The 18,633-nt window shown below is 32.8% G+C and overlaps 2 protein-coding genes across 2 annotated transcripts; both read right to left on the bottom strand.

Annotated features, from left to right (window-relative positions):
- Positions 1 to 763: 763 nt before the first annotated feature.
- LOC111414577 (transient receptor potential cation channel protein painless-like) lies at positions 764 to 11,687 on the bottom strand. Its single transcript, XM_071199794.1, has 2 exons — positions 11,223 to 11,687; positions 764 to 3,536 (listed from the first exon to the last, which is right to left on the bottom strand). Exon 2 carries the CDS (start codon positions 3,528 to 3,530, stop codon positions 864 to 866), a length of 2,667 nt encoding a protein of 888 aa, XP_071055895.1. The 5' UTR covers positions 3,531 to 3,536; positions 11,223 to 11,687; the 3' UTR covers positions 764 to 863.
- On the bottom strand, positions 11,290 to 13,727 carry LOC111416574 (intraflagellar transport protein 74 homolog). The gene is made up of 3 exons (XM_023048632.2): positions 13,471 to 13,727; positions 12,071 to 13,414; positions 11,290 to 12,017 (listed from the first exon to the last, which is right to left on the bottom strand). The coding sequence occupies exons 1-3, from the start codon at positions 13,546 to 13,548 to the stop codon at positions 11,805 to 11,807; spliced, it is 1,635 nt and encodes a 544-aa protein (XP_022904400.2). The 5' UTR covers positions 13,549 to 13,727; the 3' UTR covers positions 11,290 to 11,804.
- Between the last annotated feature and the right edge of the window lie 4,906 nt (positions 13,728 to 18,633).

Here is an 18,633-nt window from a genome sequence, read left to right as displayed (position 1 = left end):
ACGGACTGAGCTTGCCTACACACGTACGAACTTGCCTGCACAGTTTTATAAAAATATCAAACAAGACGGATTTAGCACAGGCCAGGTCATCCGCCTGCACAGGCTGCCTGAATCGCGAAAAATTGCTAGGACTTGCCTACGCAAACCGGAACTGCGCAGGCAAGTCGTCGGATAAGTCGGAGCGTCTGTAGGGACCATAAGAGCCAGTCAATATCTGGATTTGATGTTAGAACATTGGTAACAATGAATGAGGAGCCTGGGCTCTAACAATTTCTTAGGACATGAATGAATGAAGAATCATTTGATGGATCGTGTCGATATTGTCGGGTTTGAGAGCACAATAAGGAGACCAATTGAAGCAGCACGTCTCTCAAGACGGCTAGATAATACAGCATACAGCATCAAAGCTCATCAACTCCATCTCCCATCGAGCTTTTTGCGATAGATCGGATGAGACTGCAGTAGCAGTCTTTGCAAAGACATGACCGGAAGGGATTTACTCAGTTCCTGGGAAAATTAAAAAGTGATTTGAGGCTCCTCACCCACTTCCTGATTGGGCACTGCAGGTTACGTAATAAGCACATGTTCTACATGAAGCTGGCAACCACATCCCTCTGTAGAGGGTGTGAAATGGAAGACCAAATTTCGGATATAAATAACATACCCTTCTGTTCTATATTAACGTTTATTAAAACTTTGGGCTGGTTTTCTGACCCCTGAATGAATTATAATGTGTGGGGATGTACAAAGGCCCCACATACAAGAGTTTTAAGACATTTATTTAAACGTTACATAAATTGTACAACAAAAAAGAGACGTTCTACTAAAAAAAGAATAATTAAAAAATAAATTTAATAAAAATATTAACAAAAATTCTTTTCTAAAGCATTCAAATTATTTATAACGTCCAAATACTCAACACTCCCTTTTTTCGATTCATCAACAATTTTATCAATACTTCTTTTAACATTTAATAACCGTTCTTCGACAATTTCTCGGTCCGAATTTAATCGTTTCAATACAATCTCTTTGGTACTCTTCATTACCTTGGAATTCATGCGAGTTTTATCACATTTTTTATAACAACCAGTTAGTTTATTTTCTTTAACAATTTCGCCTTTGTAATAAAGTAACATTTCAATTTGGTTATTTTTGAATGTGTAAGGAAACAAAAATATTTTCTTAGCAATCGACGTTGGGATTTCGTGATCAGTCCAATTATCATTACAACAACAAAAATAGCGCACAAAAGCTCTTAAAATTTTTGATAATAATGTATCACCAAGAAGCATTTTTTCTACATAAACAATCCGGTCGATTCGTTCAACTAAACTTACGATTTCCGCGTTATTTTTTATGGTTTGTATATCACTTACAGCTAAACCGTTAAGCACATTCGAAAGGGTTATTGTTACCATAAATATGAAAAATAAAAAAAATATTTTGCTTAAATAAGTTTCTAATGTTAAAGAACTCGCGTCCAATTCCCCAATTTTCATTACGATTACTTTGATGAAAGTTAATGTAGGGTCGGCGAAAAAGTCGGTTTCTTCGGGTTTTGTTGAGTTATTTTTATTGATTTCTTTTGGTTCGTGATAAATGATATAAAAGCCAAGGGTAAAAGCGATAAGTAAAAATATCGACCAAATTATAAACTTAAAAAAATTCCAAGTAACCGTTTTAATCACTGAGATATAAGTCGAAAATAGTGGTAATTGCCCGATTAATAACATCATCTCAATAGAGCCCAACACGATTGAGCTGGCGGAGATTTGTTTATAACATAAATCTGATTCGTTATTTTTATAAAATATAGTTAAAAATGTTGCGAGGATTAAAAAGAATTCGATATAATTCTCTGTATCTTTAACGTAAACTAATGGGGCCAAAAACAATTCAATAATTTCCCTTAAAACTAATACAGTAAATGTAAACGATAACAAATAATAAAAAATTGAATATTCCTTAAAAAAAATAAATCCGATTAAAGACATCATAAAAATTAAATAAAAAATGAAATTAATAACAAAAACCGGTTTCATTTTTTCCCATTTTAAATACAACAACCCGGAAACAACGGGATGTTTCAGCAAATATTTTAAATCCGAATTTTTACTTATCGATAAAATTACATCACTTTCCGGAATAATTTTTTGATTTTTCCCATCGATTAATGAAACGTTCTCGTAATTTTTTAACCCCTCATTGGGGTAATTACAAAATAACGTGGAATAATCAAACGAAACGATTGTGCTTTGACGATCACACGGTGGGTTATTCTTCGTTTTTATGCAATTATTTAAATGCGTTTCTAAAGTTCCCGCGTAAATATCATCGATCGGCATAACACCCTCAACGTTTTTGTTTCCCAACGAAGCTCCGCGTTTTAATAAATTAATAATCGTTTCGCGATCTGAATATTTCACGGCGTAATGTAACGGGGTGTTTCCATCTTTATAAACGTTAATAGGGATGTTAACGTTGTTTTGATTCAATAAAAATTTTAAGCAATCTTTGTGGTTGCAATCTTCGTTTGGTTTATAAATAACGTTTTGTAATAGATTTATTAAGATGTTTTCGTTGATTTTTATTGATGGTTGTTGTAATAATTTTTTAAAAATCGCGTGAAACCCATTTTCAGATGCAATCTCTAAGGGCGATTTTCGATTTAAATTCCCAATTTGATTGACATCGATTTCTTTAGTTAATAAAAAATCGACGATTTTGATTAAATTTTTTTCACACACGCTTTGAAGGATCGTCTCGTTGTTGAAAATAGCGTCATTAAAATCAAAATTATCTTCGTTTTGATTAAAATAATTTATAAATCCATCTTCATTCTTCGTATTAATGAAACTGATTAAATTTTCATGCGGGTTTCGGTTAAAATTTTGGTCGTTAATTTCAATGTTCCAACTCAAAATGATTTCCCTCAAAGTTTTCCCTCGATAACTATAATTATCCACATCAACTCTTTTTCCTGAACCCAATAATTTTGCAACAACGTTCTTATAACCTTTTCGAACGCTAATGAAAATAGGCGTATTCCCATTTCTATCTTCTTTGTTAACATCAACATCGTTGCTTTCTAATAAAACATCCAAACAATTCTCAAAATCTTTTGATTTCCCATCACCATCTCGTATCAATAAATGTAAAGCAGTTTCTTTCATTTTTGTGACATCGTTAATCCGATTTTTACCAAGTTTATTTACGATCGTTTTTAAAATTGTTGGGTTTTGACCCAAAACGGCGAAATGCACGGTTTGTTGATTATTATTATCGCTTACATTTAAATAAAGATCGGCTCCGAGTTCTATTAAACAAGAAACTGTTTCTTTTGAAACGGTTTTAGAATAATTTGAAACTGCAATTTGAACGATCGATTTTTGAAATTTCGGATAAATTTCATTGATTAAATCGTTATTTTCGTCAATGATGGTTTTTATCGTTGAAATTGCATTTGTTTGAACTGCTTTTAATAGTTGATCAGCTGGCGATTTACAAAATGAGCTGTCCGAACGATCCATTTTTATCTAAAAATAGAAAAAATAAATAGTTCATTAAAAAGTACTTAAAATAATCGTTTCAAATTGAGGTAATAATTATACATCTCACCAACGAATAAGGATTTTCAACTACGGTTTTCTTTATATAAAAGTACATGCTTTACTCCATAAATCCTGCGTGTTTCATCAAGATAACGTAAAAATTCGATTTTTGGCGAGTTTTTCAAAAAATTGTATTTATAAAATAATAAAAATTCGGGCTAATTTAAAAAATTAATATCTCACGAACGAATAGAGATATTCAAGTATGGTTTCGTTTATTAGAAAGTACATGCTTTGCTCTATAATATGTGAGTATTTCATGAATATATCTTAAGAATTCCATTTTTGACGATTTTTTTAAAAATGATTGTAGAAAATTGTTGTTTTATTCTTAGCTTACAAGCTATGACGAGGTGACACTTATAAAGGTGGATAAAGTGATGGTGACAACCGCTGATTCATAGTTATACAAGAATAAACTTGTTACAAAAAATTTTAATTTCTTAACATCAATATATAAAACCCGTGCGACAATAGCAACAACCTATCTACTTTCTTAGCTGATATCTTCCTTATAATTAGGTATAGCGAAAAACTAAATGCACCACTTGAAAGCTTGAATCTTTCTCTATCTAAAACCGGGTTTTCGTCTGCCGATAAGTTGATATTAAGATCAATAAAAAATGAAGAACACCGCGCTGTACTTAAAATAGCTCAAAATTATCAAACTTCAAGGCCTTGTGCAATTGTTACGAAACCGAATTTTAAAAAACTGTTATCACAGTCAGAAAGGGCGCTTCTTCAGCTATCTCAATCCGGGTTTTCGTCGGTCAATATCTATCGGCGTCATGCTTAAATCACCCTTAATGTCCATCCCTACACGCAGAAACGCTTAAATACTCTTCCTCTAAACAACCTTCTTATTTGATCGGGAGAAAACTATAGAAACATATCTATCTTATTGAAAATTTTCTGCTCTTTCTAATGGTGTCTTTTAATAACAATTATACACTTTAATTTAACAACAATTGTTAATTAAAGTTATACGGGATGGTCAGAAATGTGCGTCAAATTTCCGTATCTCAAAAAGTTTATTTTTTTAAATGGCAACTCTACTTTTTTCCCTCACCACCGTATTATATGCTGAAAAATCAGGACACTTTGTGATTACATCCCATACTAGTAGAGTTACTAGTAAACATACTAGTAGACTTTAAATTTAGTTACTTTACTGTAGACATTATGATGCGCACACCCAATATCCGCAAAAGATTTGAGGAAACCTTAACTGGAAAGACATGTTTAAATTTTTGAAAACTGTGCTATTCCTTCCATCCCGCTAATTTTGACCCAACTCAATTCCAACGGCAGTTATTCCAACAAGATGGCGCGCCACCACACCTCAAGAAGCTACTAAATCAGTTTTTGACAAACAGGGAATTGTTAAAAATTATTGGTTACCATAGTTACTCATGGCTACTGCTATTTTTATCATTTATATAAATTTGAAATAATTAAAGTTTAAACTAATTTTTCTCGAAAATTTTCTTATGTAACCAATATTAATATTGAATGTACTATACTCTGTTTTTAAACCAGGAGGAGTATTTTAAATTTGTCACCAGATTGACCTTGCACGTGATTGGTTGAATGCGAGGAAGGTTCACACACAGGCAATTTTGAATTTGAAGGTTAGGTAATTGATAATTCGACAGTTTCGTGTCATTATTGTATATTTTGTGTTCTTAAACCCTTTTTTATTATATTTTGAAATAAATACACTCATAACTTCAATGTTAATTTGTATGTATAGTGTTGACGATAACAAACGAAAATAAATACAATAATAAGTAAATAAATAAATAATAATTATTAATTTAAATTTACCGCCAAAATATCTAGTGATATTTTCTGGTGATTTTTTCCAGTGTAAATCTGACTTTCGCGTTTACTCCTCCTGGTTTAAAAACAGAGTATAGTTCTAGTGCAAGTGTTAGTTCTAGTTTTAATTGTTATTCAGCCCTAAGTTGTATAATTACAATAACCGACCGCGTTGGTTTGTTTTTAAAAAGAGTTTTATTTTCAAAAAACAATCACACAGAAAATTAAAGTAACTACGAATTACAATTTTAACGAATTAATATGTGGGTTATTAAGAAGTTGATTAATAATTGAATAAACAATAGATTTGTACGTGCTTTTATACTTTTTTACGTTTATCTCTTCTTCTGGTTTCGGATTACAGCCACTTGTTGGTGTTATCCTTTCTACGCGTCTGGTAACAGTATATTTTTAAGTTTCGGGTTTAGCCCTGTGTCTTCAGACGCTGAATGTTAGGTAAGGTTAGTTTTGTTTACAAACATTAATTATACCATGAAGTATTCTTTGGCAATTAGTAATGGCAATTATAGCGTGAAGTTTTCTTTTGTAATGTCAATTATAGCGTGAAGGAATGTGAGGTAAGGTTAGTTTTGTTTACAAACATTAATTATACCATGAAGTTTTTTTTGGCAATTAGTAATGGCAATTATAGCGTGAAGTTTTCTTTTGTAATGTCAATTATAGCGTGAAGGAATGTGAGGTAAGGTTAGTTTTGTTTACAAACATTAATTATACCATGAAGTTTTTTTTGGCAATTAGTAATGGCAATTATAGCGTGAAGTTTTCTTTTGTAATGTCAATTATAGCGTGAAGGAATGTGAGGTAAGGTTAGTTTTGTTTACAAACATTAATTATACCATGAAGTTTTTTTTGGCAATTTGTAATGGCAATTATAGCGTGAAGTTTTCTTTTGTAATGTCAATTATAGCGTGAAGGAATGTTCGGTAAGGTTAGTTTTGTTTACAAACATTAATTATACCATGAAGTTTTCTTTAGCAATTAGTAATGGCAATTATAGCGTGAAGTTTTCTTTTGTAATGTCAATTATAGCGTGAAGGAATGTGAGGTAAGGTTAGTTTTGTTTACAAACATTAATTATACCATGAAGTTTTCTTTGGCAATTAGTAATGGCAATTATAGCGCGAAGTTTTCTTTTGTAATGTCAATTATAGCGTGAAGGAATGTGAGGTAAGGTTAGTTTTGTTTACAAACATTAATTATACCATGAAGTTTTCTTTGACAATTAGTAATGGCAATTATAGCGTGAAGTTTTCTTTTGTAATGTCAATTATAGCGTGAAGGAATGTGAGGTAAGGTTAGTTTTGTTTACAAACATTAATTATACCATGAAGTTTTCTTTAGCAATTAGTAATGGCAATTATAGCGTGAAGTTTTCTTTTGTAATGTCAATTATAGCGTGAAGGAATGTTAGGTAAGGTTAGTTTTGTTTACAAACATTAATTATACCTTGAAGTTTTCTTTGGCAATGATACTCTGTTTTTAAACCAGGAGGAGTATTTTAAATTTGTCACCAGATTGATCTTGCACGTGATTGGTTGAATGCGAGGAAGGTTCACACACAGGCAATTTTGAATTTGAATTTGAAGGTTAGGTTATTGACAATTCGACAGTTTCGTGTCATTATTGTAAATTTTGTGTTCTTAAACCCTTCTTTATTATATTTTGAAATAAATACACTCATAACTTCAATGTTAATTTGTATGTTTAGTGTTGACGATAACAAACGAAAATAAATACAATAATAAGTAAATAAATAAATAATAATAATTATTAATTTAAATTTACCGCCAAAATATCTAGTGATATTTTCTGGTGATTTTTCCTAGTGTAAATCTGACTTTCGCGTTTACTCCTCCCGGTTTAAAAACAGAGTATAGATTCAGAAAAAAATCTTCTTTTGTATTCCGTAATAAAAATGGGGGATTGCCATTTGAAAAAAATATCGATTGCGTCATAACTCGTTAAACCGTTTAACGGGTACATTATTTTTTCGTTTTTAGAAACGATTTAGTTATGGTAATGCAACTATTTGACCTTATTGACAAGTGGTCTCTATAAAAGCCGCTAACCGTTAAAGGGTTAAAAATGAGGGAACAATTTTGAAATCTATACCAAAAAATTGCACAAAAGTTAAATCTTTAGACCGATTTCAGGGATTTTTCCATAAATCGTTTATAATGATTTTCACTCAGGTCGTCGTGACAGACTCTGTCACAAATAGGAGTTAACTAGAAACAGAAAAATCCACAACGTTAGTAGTTTTTGGCACAAAACGTGTATGTGCAAGCGCGCGATCGTCGCGTGTTATACACCACTAGAAAGAGCAGGAAATTTTCGATAAGATAGATATAGTTCTAGAGTTTTCTCCTGCTCATATAAGAAAGTTATTTAGAGGAAGAGTACTTAAGCGTTTCTGCGTGTAGGGATGGACATTAAGGGTGATTTAAGCATGACGCCGATAGATATTGACCGACGAAAACCCGGATTAAGATAGCAGAAGGAGCGCCCTTTCTGACTGTGATAACAGTTTTTTAAAATTCGGTTTCGTAACAATTGCACAAGGCCTTGAAGTTTGGTAATTTTGAGCTCTTTTAAGTACAGCGCGGTGTTCTTCATTTTTTATTGATCTTAATATCAACTTATCGGCAGACGAAAACCTGATTTTAGATAGAGAAAGATTTAAGCTTTCAAGTGGTGCATTTAGTTTTTCGCTATCCCTAATTATAAGGAAGATATCAGCTAAGAAAGTAAATAGGAAATTACGGGTAAAAGTTTGTTGCTGGGAGGTTTGTTGCTATTGTCGCACGGGTTTTATACAGGGTGATTCATAAGTAATGGGCCAAATTGTAAATGTACGTTCAGGAGGCCAAAATAATAATATTTTCATTAACAATAATGGGTCTTAGTCTGCTCCTTACTGAGATACAGGATGTTAAAGCGAAAAAAATAAAATAGATTTTTGTTAATAGATCAGCTACTTTTCTACATAATGACTCATAGTTGACTTATAGTTTTTGTAAGGGTAAACAATAATGTGTGAGAGGATTTGAGTTAACTCGTAGATGTCGCCACATGCGCCATATGAATTATGAAACGTCAATGAGCTTTTACGTTTAATGAATAGTTTAAAACATTTTATTGTTAAGTAAACTGATTCATTCTTGTCCTAACATAAATCAAAATGCCGAGACATAATCACTTTTCAAACGAAGAAATGAGAGACATGTTATGCGTTTACGCACAAGAACGTTTTTCTGGGCAAGCAGCATCCAGAAAATATCGTGAAATGTACCCTTACAGAAGGCAGCCAAACCGGAAGATATTTCAAAATATTTATAATCGATTGGGTGAAACAGGTTCATTTCGTCCAAAATATCATACAGGACGTCCTAAGATTATCACTACGCAGCAAGAATATGAAATTTTGGTAAGAATTGCGCAAAATTCTGAAATAAGCACTCGTCGATTGTCTGCAGCAACTGGAATAAGCCAACCATCCGTGACTAGAATTTTACACAAGGAAAATTTATATCCCTATCATTTTATACCTGTGCAAAATTTACTTCCAACAGATTATCGAATCAGAGTTCAATTTTGTCAGTGGCTAAAAGGAAAATTGAATAATAATCCAACATTCCTAAATAACATTCTTTTCACGGATGAAGCAACCTTTACCAGACGCGGAGTTTTTAATTGGCGAAATAGTCATGCCTGGGAAACCGAAAACCCTCGTTTAAAAAAAGATAGACATTTCCAGCACGAGTTTAAAATAAATGTGTGGTGCGGTGTAATAGGCAATACATTACTGGGCCCAGTTGAATTACCTCCTAATTTAAATGGAGAGTCATATTTAATTTTTTTAAATAATGACTTAGTCGACCTCTTGGGAGATCTTCCATTACAACTAAGAAGAAATATGTGGTTCATGCAAGATGGTGCTCCTCCACATTTTTCACGTGCTGTGCGCGAACATCTGAATGAAACATTCCCTCACCGTTGGATTGGACGTGGTAGTGAATTTCAGTGGCCACCTCGCAGTCCCGATTTTAATCCACTTGATTTTTATGTGTGGGGTTACATGAAATCAATGGTCTATGCTGAACCTACTATAAATACACGAGACGAGTTATGGAATAGAATTCAAGATGCAGCCAATTCAATACGAAATAATCCCGCTACGTTTTTTAAAGTCAGACAATCCTTAACCAAACGGTTAAATGCGTGTATAAATGCTGGTGGTAGTCATGTTGAAAACCTTTTGCAGTAGCTCATAATTAAGCTTAAATTTAATTTAACTTCGCACAACATTAACATGTAGGTTTTGATAACAGTTGTCGTAAGTGGTCTTAGTTCAAGTCTGTTCTAATGTTGTATTTCGTTTTATTAACTGGCGTACAATAAATTGTTTTATTACGTAATTTTTTTATGGTTTCAGTTTAATATTGTTATCAATTATCAATTACGGTTAGGTAAATGTCAACATTCCATGCCATGCTTGTGTCTTAACAGATTAATGCTACGTCGACCACCGTGAAATGTAGTGTAGTGAATTAGTAAAATTCAAATATCTCGAAAATCGTTAATATTTTCAAGATCAAAGAAGTATAGCTTTTTTCTACAGAAATGATGGGGCTATCCAAATTAAACAAGTATGTTGTAAAATAATGAGCGATAAAAAATTTGTAGCTGATTTCATCTAATTCATATGGCGCATGTGGCGACATCTACGAGTTAACTCAAATCCCCTCACACATTATTGTTTACCCTTACAAAAACTATAAGTCAACTATGAGTCATTATGTAGAAAAGTAGCTGATCTATTAACAAAAATCTATTTTATTTTTTTCGCTTTAACATCCTGTATCTCAGTAAGGAGCAGACTAAGACCCATTATTGTTAATGAAAATATTATTATTTTGGCCTCCTGAACGTACATTTACAATTTGGCCCATTACTTATGAATCATCCTGTATATTGATGTTAAAAAATTAATATTTTTTGTAACAAGTTTATTCTTGTATAACTATGAATCAGCTTGGTTAAAGGCATTCTTGGGCTGATATGATGAGTGTGGTTGTCGCCACCACTTTATCATTATCTTTATTATTATTGTTGTTATCGTCGCACGGGTATATATAAATAGCTATTAATTATAGTTTTTTGTAATAATTCGTACAATTAAAACACTAAAATCATTAAAAAAACTTTATCCCTAAACATTTTTTACATTTGACCTTAATCCAAATAAATAATTGGATTTTACGCTGAATTATTTTCCCACGCGAGACCATTGAGAACGCAATACAACATCCGTGCGAACCTTTTAAATAATGAAATTTAAAACTCTTCAACAAAAAAATCTTGTTTGAAAAATGTTGTGAAATTACATTGACTTGGTGACGTTGCTGTTAAAAATAATCTAAATTCAACCCACGTCCATTCAATGCCACTTCATTTTACCATGTTTATCACAAGAAGTTTGTTGTTAATGTGAGTCATTTCGAAGTGAAACACTTCCCACATGCGGCACTTAAAGTTATTGTTCATTAAAAAAGGGAGAATTAAGCTATTGTAAAGGGGGGAAAAGGAATAAGTATATATAGGGGCAAAAGAATTTGAAGTTTTAAAAGATATTGTTATTCGCATAAAAGCTTATTTTAAGTAGAGTCTATTTTCGATTTAAACCAGATGGTTCATTTGTACTTTTGACATTGACGGTGACCACTTGTTAATATTTAAAAAAAAAAATTTTAAATAAAAACAACTTACCTTTAAGCTCTAAATTACTTCCTTTAATCAACAAACAAAATTTAACGTTACAAATTAAAACACCACCTTAATTAACTAGTTAAACTTTTATTAAAAAAACTTTATCGAAATCAATTTTTTGTTACAACTTGGAACTTTCTTTTTTCAAATTTTTTTCTCTGTTAGTTTTGATATCGTTAGAGTATACAACAGCAAATGATATAATGAAGCCGGAGGGGACGCCAACAGCAACGAAGAACAGATTTTTCGAGAGTGGGAGTCGCGTTTTCCGCTCCTCGTTCAAATTGATACTGTCCATAAATTCGCTGTCGAGAACACTTAATTTTTTTTTGCTCGCATTCGATTCTGGTAAAACTTTTCTTGGCAAGAAACAAGAACCCGATTGTACTGGATGATTGATGTTAAATTCGTTCCAAATTTTAACAAAGCAACAAAACTAATAAAACTATGAACAAAAACTAATCTTTGTATAAAAATAATTTTTTTGTGTGGTTAATTAACATAAAGAATCTATTATAAACGAGTTGTGTTTATTTTATTAACCACAAAATAACGTTGAATGAAATTAAAAATAAATCTTATCTATTTGTTTATCTTATTTTTTAATTCATTAATGAGCTGTTCGTTTCTTTCTTTCATTAAAGCCCTAACCCCATTAATAACGTCTTCAAGTGAAGTATCCTTTTTTTCAGCTTCTATAGTACTTTCAATTTCCATCTTTTTGCTTTCAAGTTCTTCAATTTTTTTCTGAATTTCCACCACATCATGATAAGTAGGATTATCTTCTAATTTTTTCTAAAAAAATAAAAGAATATTTATTAATTATATTGGTTGATTTTTCAAGTCACCTCAATTTCATCTTTCCGTCTTAACCCTTCATTAAGAGCCGCTTTCGTGGACTCCAACTTCGCTTGGAGCAATTGATTTTGGTCCTCCAAAAGGGTACATTCCCTCGCCATTTCCTCTTTACACTTTTCAATATCAGACATTTTCTCAATTTCTTTCAACATTTCAGCTTTTTTAGCTTCGATACGGTTTGATTCCGATTCAAAATTTTCGCTAAACCTCGTTAATTTCGCAATTTGTTCCTGAAAGGCTCCGCATCTTTTATTCCAACCTTCCAAGCTTTGATCGTTCGAATCAATTTGAGTCATCCCAAACTCTTCTATGTTGAATTCGGCCAAATTCTCAACCATTTGATCCAAAAGATAAATAACCGTATCGTTGGCTTGGGTAAGTTTTTCTTTTGCTGTTGAAACTTTTTCATCGTAAGTTTCAATGAAAGCGTCCATATGAGCTTCGCGTTCTCGAAGTTCTTTATGTTTTTTTAAACGTGCGCTATCTTTATTTTCGAGTTCTTTATTGATTTCAGCAATTTTTTCTTCCATTTGAACGATTTCTTGTTCGAGTGTCTCCAATAATTTTTGTAATGTTTCGATATCAGCTTTGTCTTGTTTGACTTGTTGAAGAAGGGTTTCTCTTTGTTGAGCGGGTGTTTGAGTGTTTGATAAGAAATTTTGTAACTCTTCTTCTTGATGTTCGAGGTTACGGATTGTTTGAATTAGTTTAAATCGTTCCTGCAGCTCAGGAGATTCCGATATTATCGTTTTATATTTATCATTTTCGTCTTTTTCCTTTTTAATTTCATCTTGTAACTCTTGAATTTCATTTAGCACCTTTTCGTGTTGACGTTGAAGATCAAAAAATTCCTCTTTTTGTTGTTCGGGCAACAACTCAATCAATTCTTTAATCGCATTTTCTTTACGAACTTGTTCCTTTTCCATCCGATCAATTTTTTCTTGCATTTGAATCTTTTTCGTTAAGACCCCATCGAGTTCTTTCATTTTTAAATCGTTATCTCGCTTCATTTTTTCTATCTCTCCTAAAATTTCGTCCTCTTTCGTTTTCGAAATGTGCATTTCTAAAGCAATATTATAAGCTGACAATAATTCTTGTTTTTCCTCGATTCTTTTAGCCGCTTCTTGAGCTTGTTTATGCAAATCGTCCAAATTTAATGTTTTCATTTTATTCTCATCGGTTAACTTTTTTAATCTTGCGATTTCATCACGAAGAGAGGTGTTTTGAGATTGAAGTTTAGATAAATAGAAACGGTTATCTTTATAGATACGCTGCCCACCTGCTGTTGATGGTTTTAACCCCGTTAAACCTTGTTGTGTTAACGGTCTTGACATCTGAAAATGATTATTATTGAAAGAATGTAGATTTATATTTTAATGGGTGTTTTTACCACGGAAGCTGTTCTTGGCATAGAAATACCTGATGGGGGTCGTGTTGAAGACGCTCTTCCACTTAATTCTCGTTCCATTCTTGAATAACTTTTGAGAAGCTTATGTCCCACAATGACATGTATTTGTTGTAATCAAAATTAAATGGTTGCTATGGTAACCAGATTTAAAATGCGAACCCTATGTTGTGTATTTTTAGAATTTTATCGTTGATATATTTATATTATATTAATTTAATTCTAAAGTAAATTTATTTTGGAGCAACTAACATTTACAACAAGTAGGTTTCATGAATTAATTTTTAATTTCTAATTTCGCACTAGCGCCATCTTTCGTTAACTAGCTGTATCAAATGGATTCAAATCGGACCTTGAGCAGTTATGGTTGGGTTTTACGCACTGTTATGAAACCTATGCATTTGGATTAATATATCGACCCCCATCCGCTGAAATTGGATGTCTGGTCGAACTTGAAAATGTCCTATCTACAATTAATACTGACTTCAACAACGTTATACTAGTTGAAGATGCGAACGTTCGATTCTTTCCGTATGCAATTCCAGAGGTAAATGGACTAAGTCCCATACTCGACATTTTCAACTTAAAACAAGTAATAAAATGTCCCACAAGGGTTACGGAATCTACTGAATCACTAATTGATATCATTTGTATATCAATTGGAGCGCAGGCTCTCGAAGCTGGTGCGAGAGATATGTTAACTTCGACTGATCATAAATGTATTTTTTGTCGAATTGATGTTTCTGGTATACGCTCACAATGTCAGCGATTTATTTGCAGAAGCTATAAGTACTTCAACCATGAACTGTTTCATCCCATCTACCATGGGGTGATGTATATCTGACGGAGGACATTGATGTCAAGGTTACAATTCTAAATGAATTAATAATCTCTTTGTTCAATGCGCATGCCCCAGTGAAGGATTTCACTGTTACTCGAAAATCACGTCCATACATTACCCCTACGATCAAAGAGATGATCAAATTAAAGCAAAAAGCTTACCAAAAGTTTTCGCGTACTGGTAGTAGCAACCACAGAAGGTACTATACCGATATCAGAAACTATGTCACTTTGGCAATACGTAACGAAAAGAAAGCTTTTTTTGAGGCAGAGATAAATAGTAACGTCAATAATCCCTCAAAATTGTGGCACTTACTGCACACCAATCAGGTGCACTCAACGAACACCAAGACAATCGACGAATCACTTAAAGATCCAGAGCTAATAAATGATTATTTCGCTAATATTATTCCTTCACCTTTTTTGTCGTTGCACAGCCTTGATTCTAATAAAACATATATTTTGGGTGGCAACGACTGTTTTGGTTTCGATGTGGTGAACGACACAGACATCAAAAATAAGCTTAGCACGATAAAATCAAATGCTTGTGGTTTGGATGCAATCGATCTGAAAATGATAAAACTTGTATTGGAGTACTGCCTCCAAGAAATCACTCACATAATGAACTTCTCACTAATATACGGAGTTTATCCGAAACAATGGGAGATCGCTCTAGTAACACCTCTACCTAAAGTGAGCCATGCTACGTCACTAGGAGACCTACGACCGATTAGTGTGTTACCTATCTTATCTAAAATATTAGAGAAGATTGTTGCTTCACAGCTAGTACATCACCTGAATCATACTAATTTACTCCCACGATGCCAATCTGGATTTCGGGAGAAGTATAGCACAACGACCGCGTTAACTAAAATTGTGAACGATTTAGGCTGTGCAATTGATGCCTCAAGAGTTACCTTCGTTGTATTCCTGGACTTTAGTAAGGCTTTTAATATCATCAATCATCAGCTTCTAATAGCCAAGCTAGTCCGTTATGGATGTAAAGAAGATGTTGTACATTGGTTCCAGTCATATCTTGTGAACAGATCTCAACATACAAAGATTAATGGTAATATATCTAGCGGTATCCTAGTCAAGCAAGGTGTTCCACAGGGAAGTGTTTTGGGTCCTATATTATTCAACTTATTTACGGCAGACATGCCAAATGTAGTGACGAGCTGTTCGGTTCATCAATACGCGGATGATGCGCAGATTTACATCTCTTGTGATATTATCAGTGTTGATGACACGGTGCGCTTGCTTAACTCTGATTTAAAGAATATTTGTGAGTGGTGTTCTGTTAACGGGTTAATTCTTAACGCGAAAAAAACTATATGTATGTGTGTCGGGTCGACCAACATTCGCAGAAGAGCAATCGATAATTTATCGGTTCCTATACACCTCAATGGAACTGTCTTAGCGTTCTCTGAATCGACCAACAACTTAGGTCTTACTGTCGACAGTAATCTTAATTTTGCGGAACATGTAAATAAGAAAATTGGTGTGTGCTACTATAAGTTAAAATCGTTATATAAATTTAAGTCATTGTTGTCACCACAATTGAAATGGAGACTTGTTAACTCCTTAATTCTAAGTCAACTTGATTACTGTAGTAACGTTTACTACAATTTTCTATCAGCTACTTTAAAAAATCGTATTCAAATACTTCAGAACAGCGGACTTAGGTTTTCATACTCGATTGATCGTAGAGAACATGTTACCCCCTATTACATAAGATATTCTATCTTAAAAATGGAACCTAGATGTACACTCTTGCTAGCTGTTATGTTATACAATGTAATATTTTACAAATTGCCTTATTATTTATATTGTATCTTAGTACCAAGATCGCAAATACATAATGTTAATCTAAGACAAACGAAGTTGTTGACGATTCCCAAACATAAATCTGCTAAATTTTGTGGTAGCTTTGCGTACAGAGCACCTACAATTTATAATTGCTTTTCAGATGTTTTTCAGTTGAAATCTAATAGATCTTTTAAATGCACCTTGAAGCGCAGGCTTCTTGAGGAACAAGAATCAAAATGTTAAGTTTAATTATTTTTATTTTGTTGGTTATTACTTTGATATACAGGGTGGTTCAGTTTTTAATCGGGAAACTTTACTAGGACGTAGTACTTGCCAAAATAACACAAGTTTTTTATATAAACATAGGGTCGCAACTCTTTTGTTTTCGAGCTATGAGCGATCAAAGTTGAGCTAAAAATTTACATTTTATTATTTATTTCGGCTATAAGTAAACCGAAGAATTTGAAATTTGGTATGTATTTACTACTGGTTAACATCTTGTTTTCTAGCATACCTTAAGCTTCCCTAGCGCCCTCTAAGGGGATGAAATTCACCACCCCCTTGGTTCTTTTTAGAAGAACTTTTTAACGCCATGGAGTATTAACATAAAAAAATATTGGTTATAAAGCTCATTCTTTAATGGTACTTTTTTGTCTCTTTAGTTTTAAAATTGATAGTTTTTGTGTAAAAAAATGGAATGTCGTGCCATGTACCGCCATGCTTAGCTAAAATTACTCTAGAAGTTGGCTTTGATTTTCAAAAAACAATTTATGTTTGTATTGAGACGAGCTGTTAGTTACGTTAAATCCTCTTAATTGTTGACAATTATTGAAAATATTTCTTGATTGTTATTAAGTAAAAGTATCATTATTTTTTTATTGTTGATCATTGTTTAAAAAACTACGAAAAATTGATCATGCCACGATTATTTTCGACAGAAGAATACGCAAACATTCATTTTATTTATGGTTTTTGTGATGGAAATGCGGAAGCGGCATCTAGAGAATACGCTAGAAGGTTTTTTAATAGAAGATGTCCTGATCCTCAGGTATTTATCAATACACATCAACGTTTTCGACAATATGGTTTAAATACCCAGCAAGTACGAAATAATCAAAATAACAGAAACCAAAGAGCAATTTTAAACCTTTTTGATAATGACAGCACATTAAGCAGTCGCATAGCTGCTAGACTACTTCAAGCTCAAAATTTACGAGTCTCAAGAAGTACAATTTTACGAACTCTGAAGAAGGACCACAGGAAACCCTATCGTTTTCAACCTGTACAAAATTTAAGACCTGAAGATGGTCCTAAAAGAGTAACTTTCTGTAGGTGGTTTGTACAGTCTGTTGAACGTGACCAAAATTTTTGTAAGAAGATTTTGTGGACAGATGAAGTCACGTTTACAAGAAGGGGTGTCGTAAGTTACCATAACTTACATAGTTGGGAGCATGAAAATCCCCATGCAATACGTCCAAAAACCTACCAAACAGAGTTTAGTTTTAATGTGTGGATGGGTGTCATTAATAATAACCTCTGTGGGCCTTATTTTTTGCCACCTCGTTTGAACGCAACGATGTTTTTAAATTTTTTGCAAAACGATTTGGCGGAATGTTTATCGGACGTTCCTCTAGGTGATCTGGAGCAACATTGGCTTCAGATGGATGGGGCACCATCGCATTACAGCGCTAACGTACGTGCATGGTCATAGACGGATAGGACGACTAGGTCCTGTCAATTATCAAGAGGCAAACCGAGGTCCCGTTGCCTGGCCACCAAGGTCTCCTGATCTTAACGTTTTAGATTTTTTTGTGTGGGGCTATATGAAAAATCTAGTTTACGCCGCTCCAATAAACACTCGGGAAGAACTGTTGGGAAAAATAAAAGACGCTGCTAACACTTTAAGGAACAATCCGTTTCAAATATTAGCAGCAGTTAATTCTGTTGTTACAAGATGCCAAAAATGCATTGATAACAATGGCATGCATTTTGAACAATTTTTAAATTAATTGTGTTTATTTTTGTAATGAGTTTTTTTGATAAATTTGTGTCATTTTGATTCTTAATTAGTTTTCTGTTTGTTTTTTAACATTTTTCTCTTGTAATTTCCATTTTTTTAGTATACTATTTAATTTATTATTAAATGTTACTTATCTTTTGAATGATTATTTTAACTTAAATTTAATTAAATTTTTTATTACTTTAATGAGAAAACAAGTCAAGAGACGAAATCGTAAATAATTTGTGTTATTGTGTTAGCCCAAAATCCTGGTAAGTTTACATCTTCCATAGCCAACTTAAAATTTTGTTTTTTATTTGTAGGTAGCGCTTTGCCGCGCAATGTAACATATTTTATTTTTTTACGCAAAAACTATCAATTTTAAGAGAAAAACTAAAGAGACAAAAAAGAACCACTAAAGAATGAGCTGTACAACCCATATTTTTCTATGTTAATATTGCATTGCGTTAAAAAGTTCTTCTAAAAAGAACCAAGGGGGT

Source organism: Onthophagus taurus, chromosome 11, assembly GCF_036711975.1.
Source record: "Onthophagus taurus isolate NC chromosome 11, IU_Otau_3.0, whole genome shotgun sequence".
In the NCBI taxonomy this organism is placed as follows: domain Eukaryota; kingdom Metazoa; phylum Arthropoda; class Insecta; order Coleoptera; family Scarabaeidae; genus Onthophagus; species Onthophagus taurus.
The sequence above is the reverse complement of the archived record's forward strand: the minus strand, read 5'-3'. Positions and strand labels throughout refer to the sequence as shown.

Coding starts and splice junctions, on each gene's coding strand:
- LOC111414577 (XM_071199794.1), bottom strand. CDS start 3,530: ATGGATCGTTCGGACAGCTCATTTTGTAAATCGCCAGCTGATCAACTA.
- LOC111416574 (XM_023048632.2), bottom strand. CDS start 13,548: ATGGAACGAGAATTAAGTGGAAGAGCGTCTTCAACACGACCCCCATCA. Junction 13,415..13,470: donor TGCCAAGAACAGCTTCCGTG/GTAAAAACACCC, acceptor AATCATTTTCAG/ATGTCAAGACCGTTAACACA. Junction 12,018..12,070: donor GACGGAAAGATGAAATTGAG/GTGACTTGAAAA, acceptor TTATTTTTTTAG/AAAAAATTAGAAGATAATCC.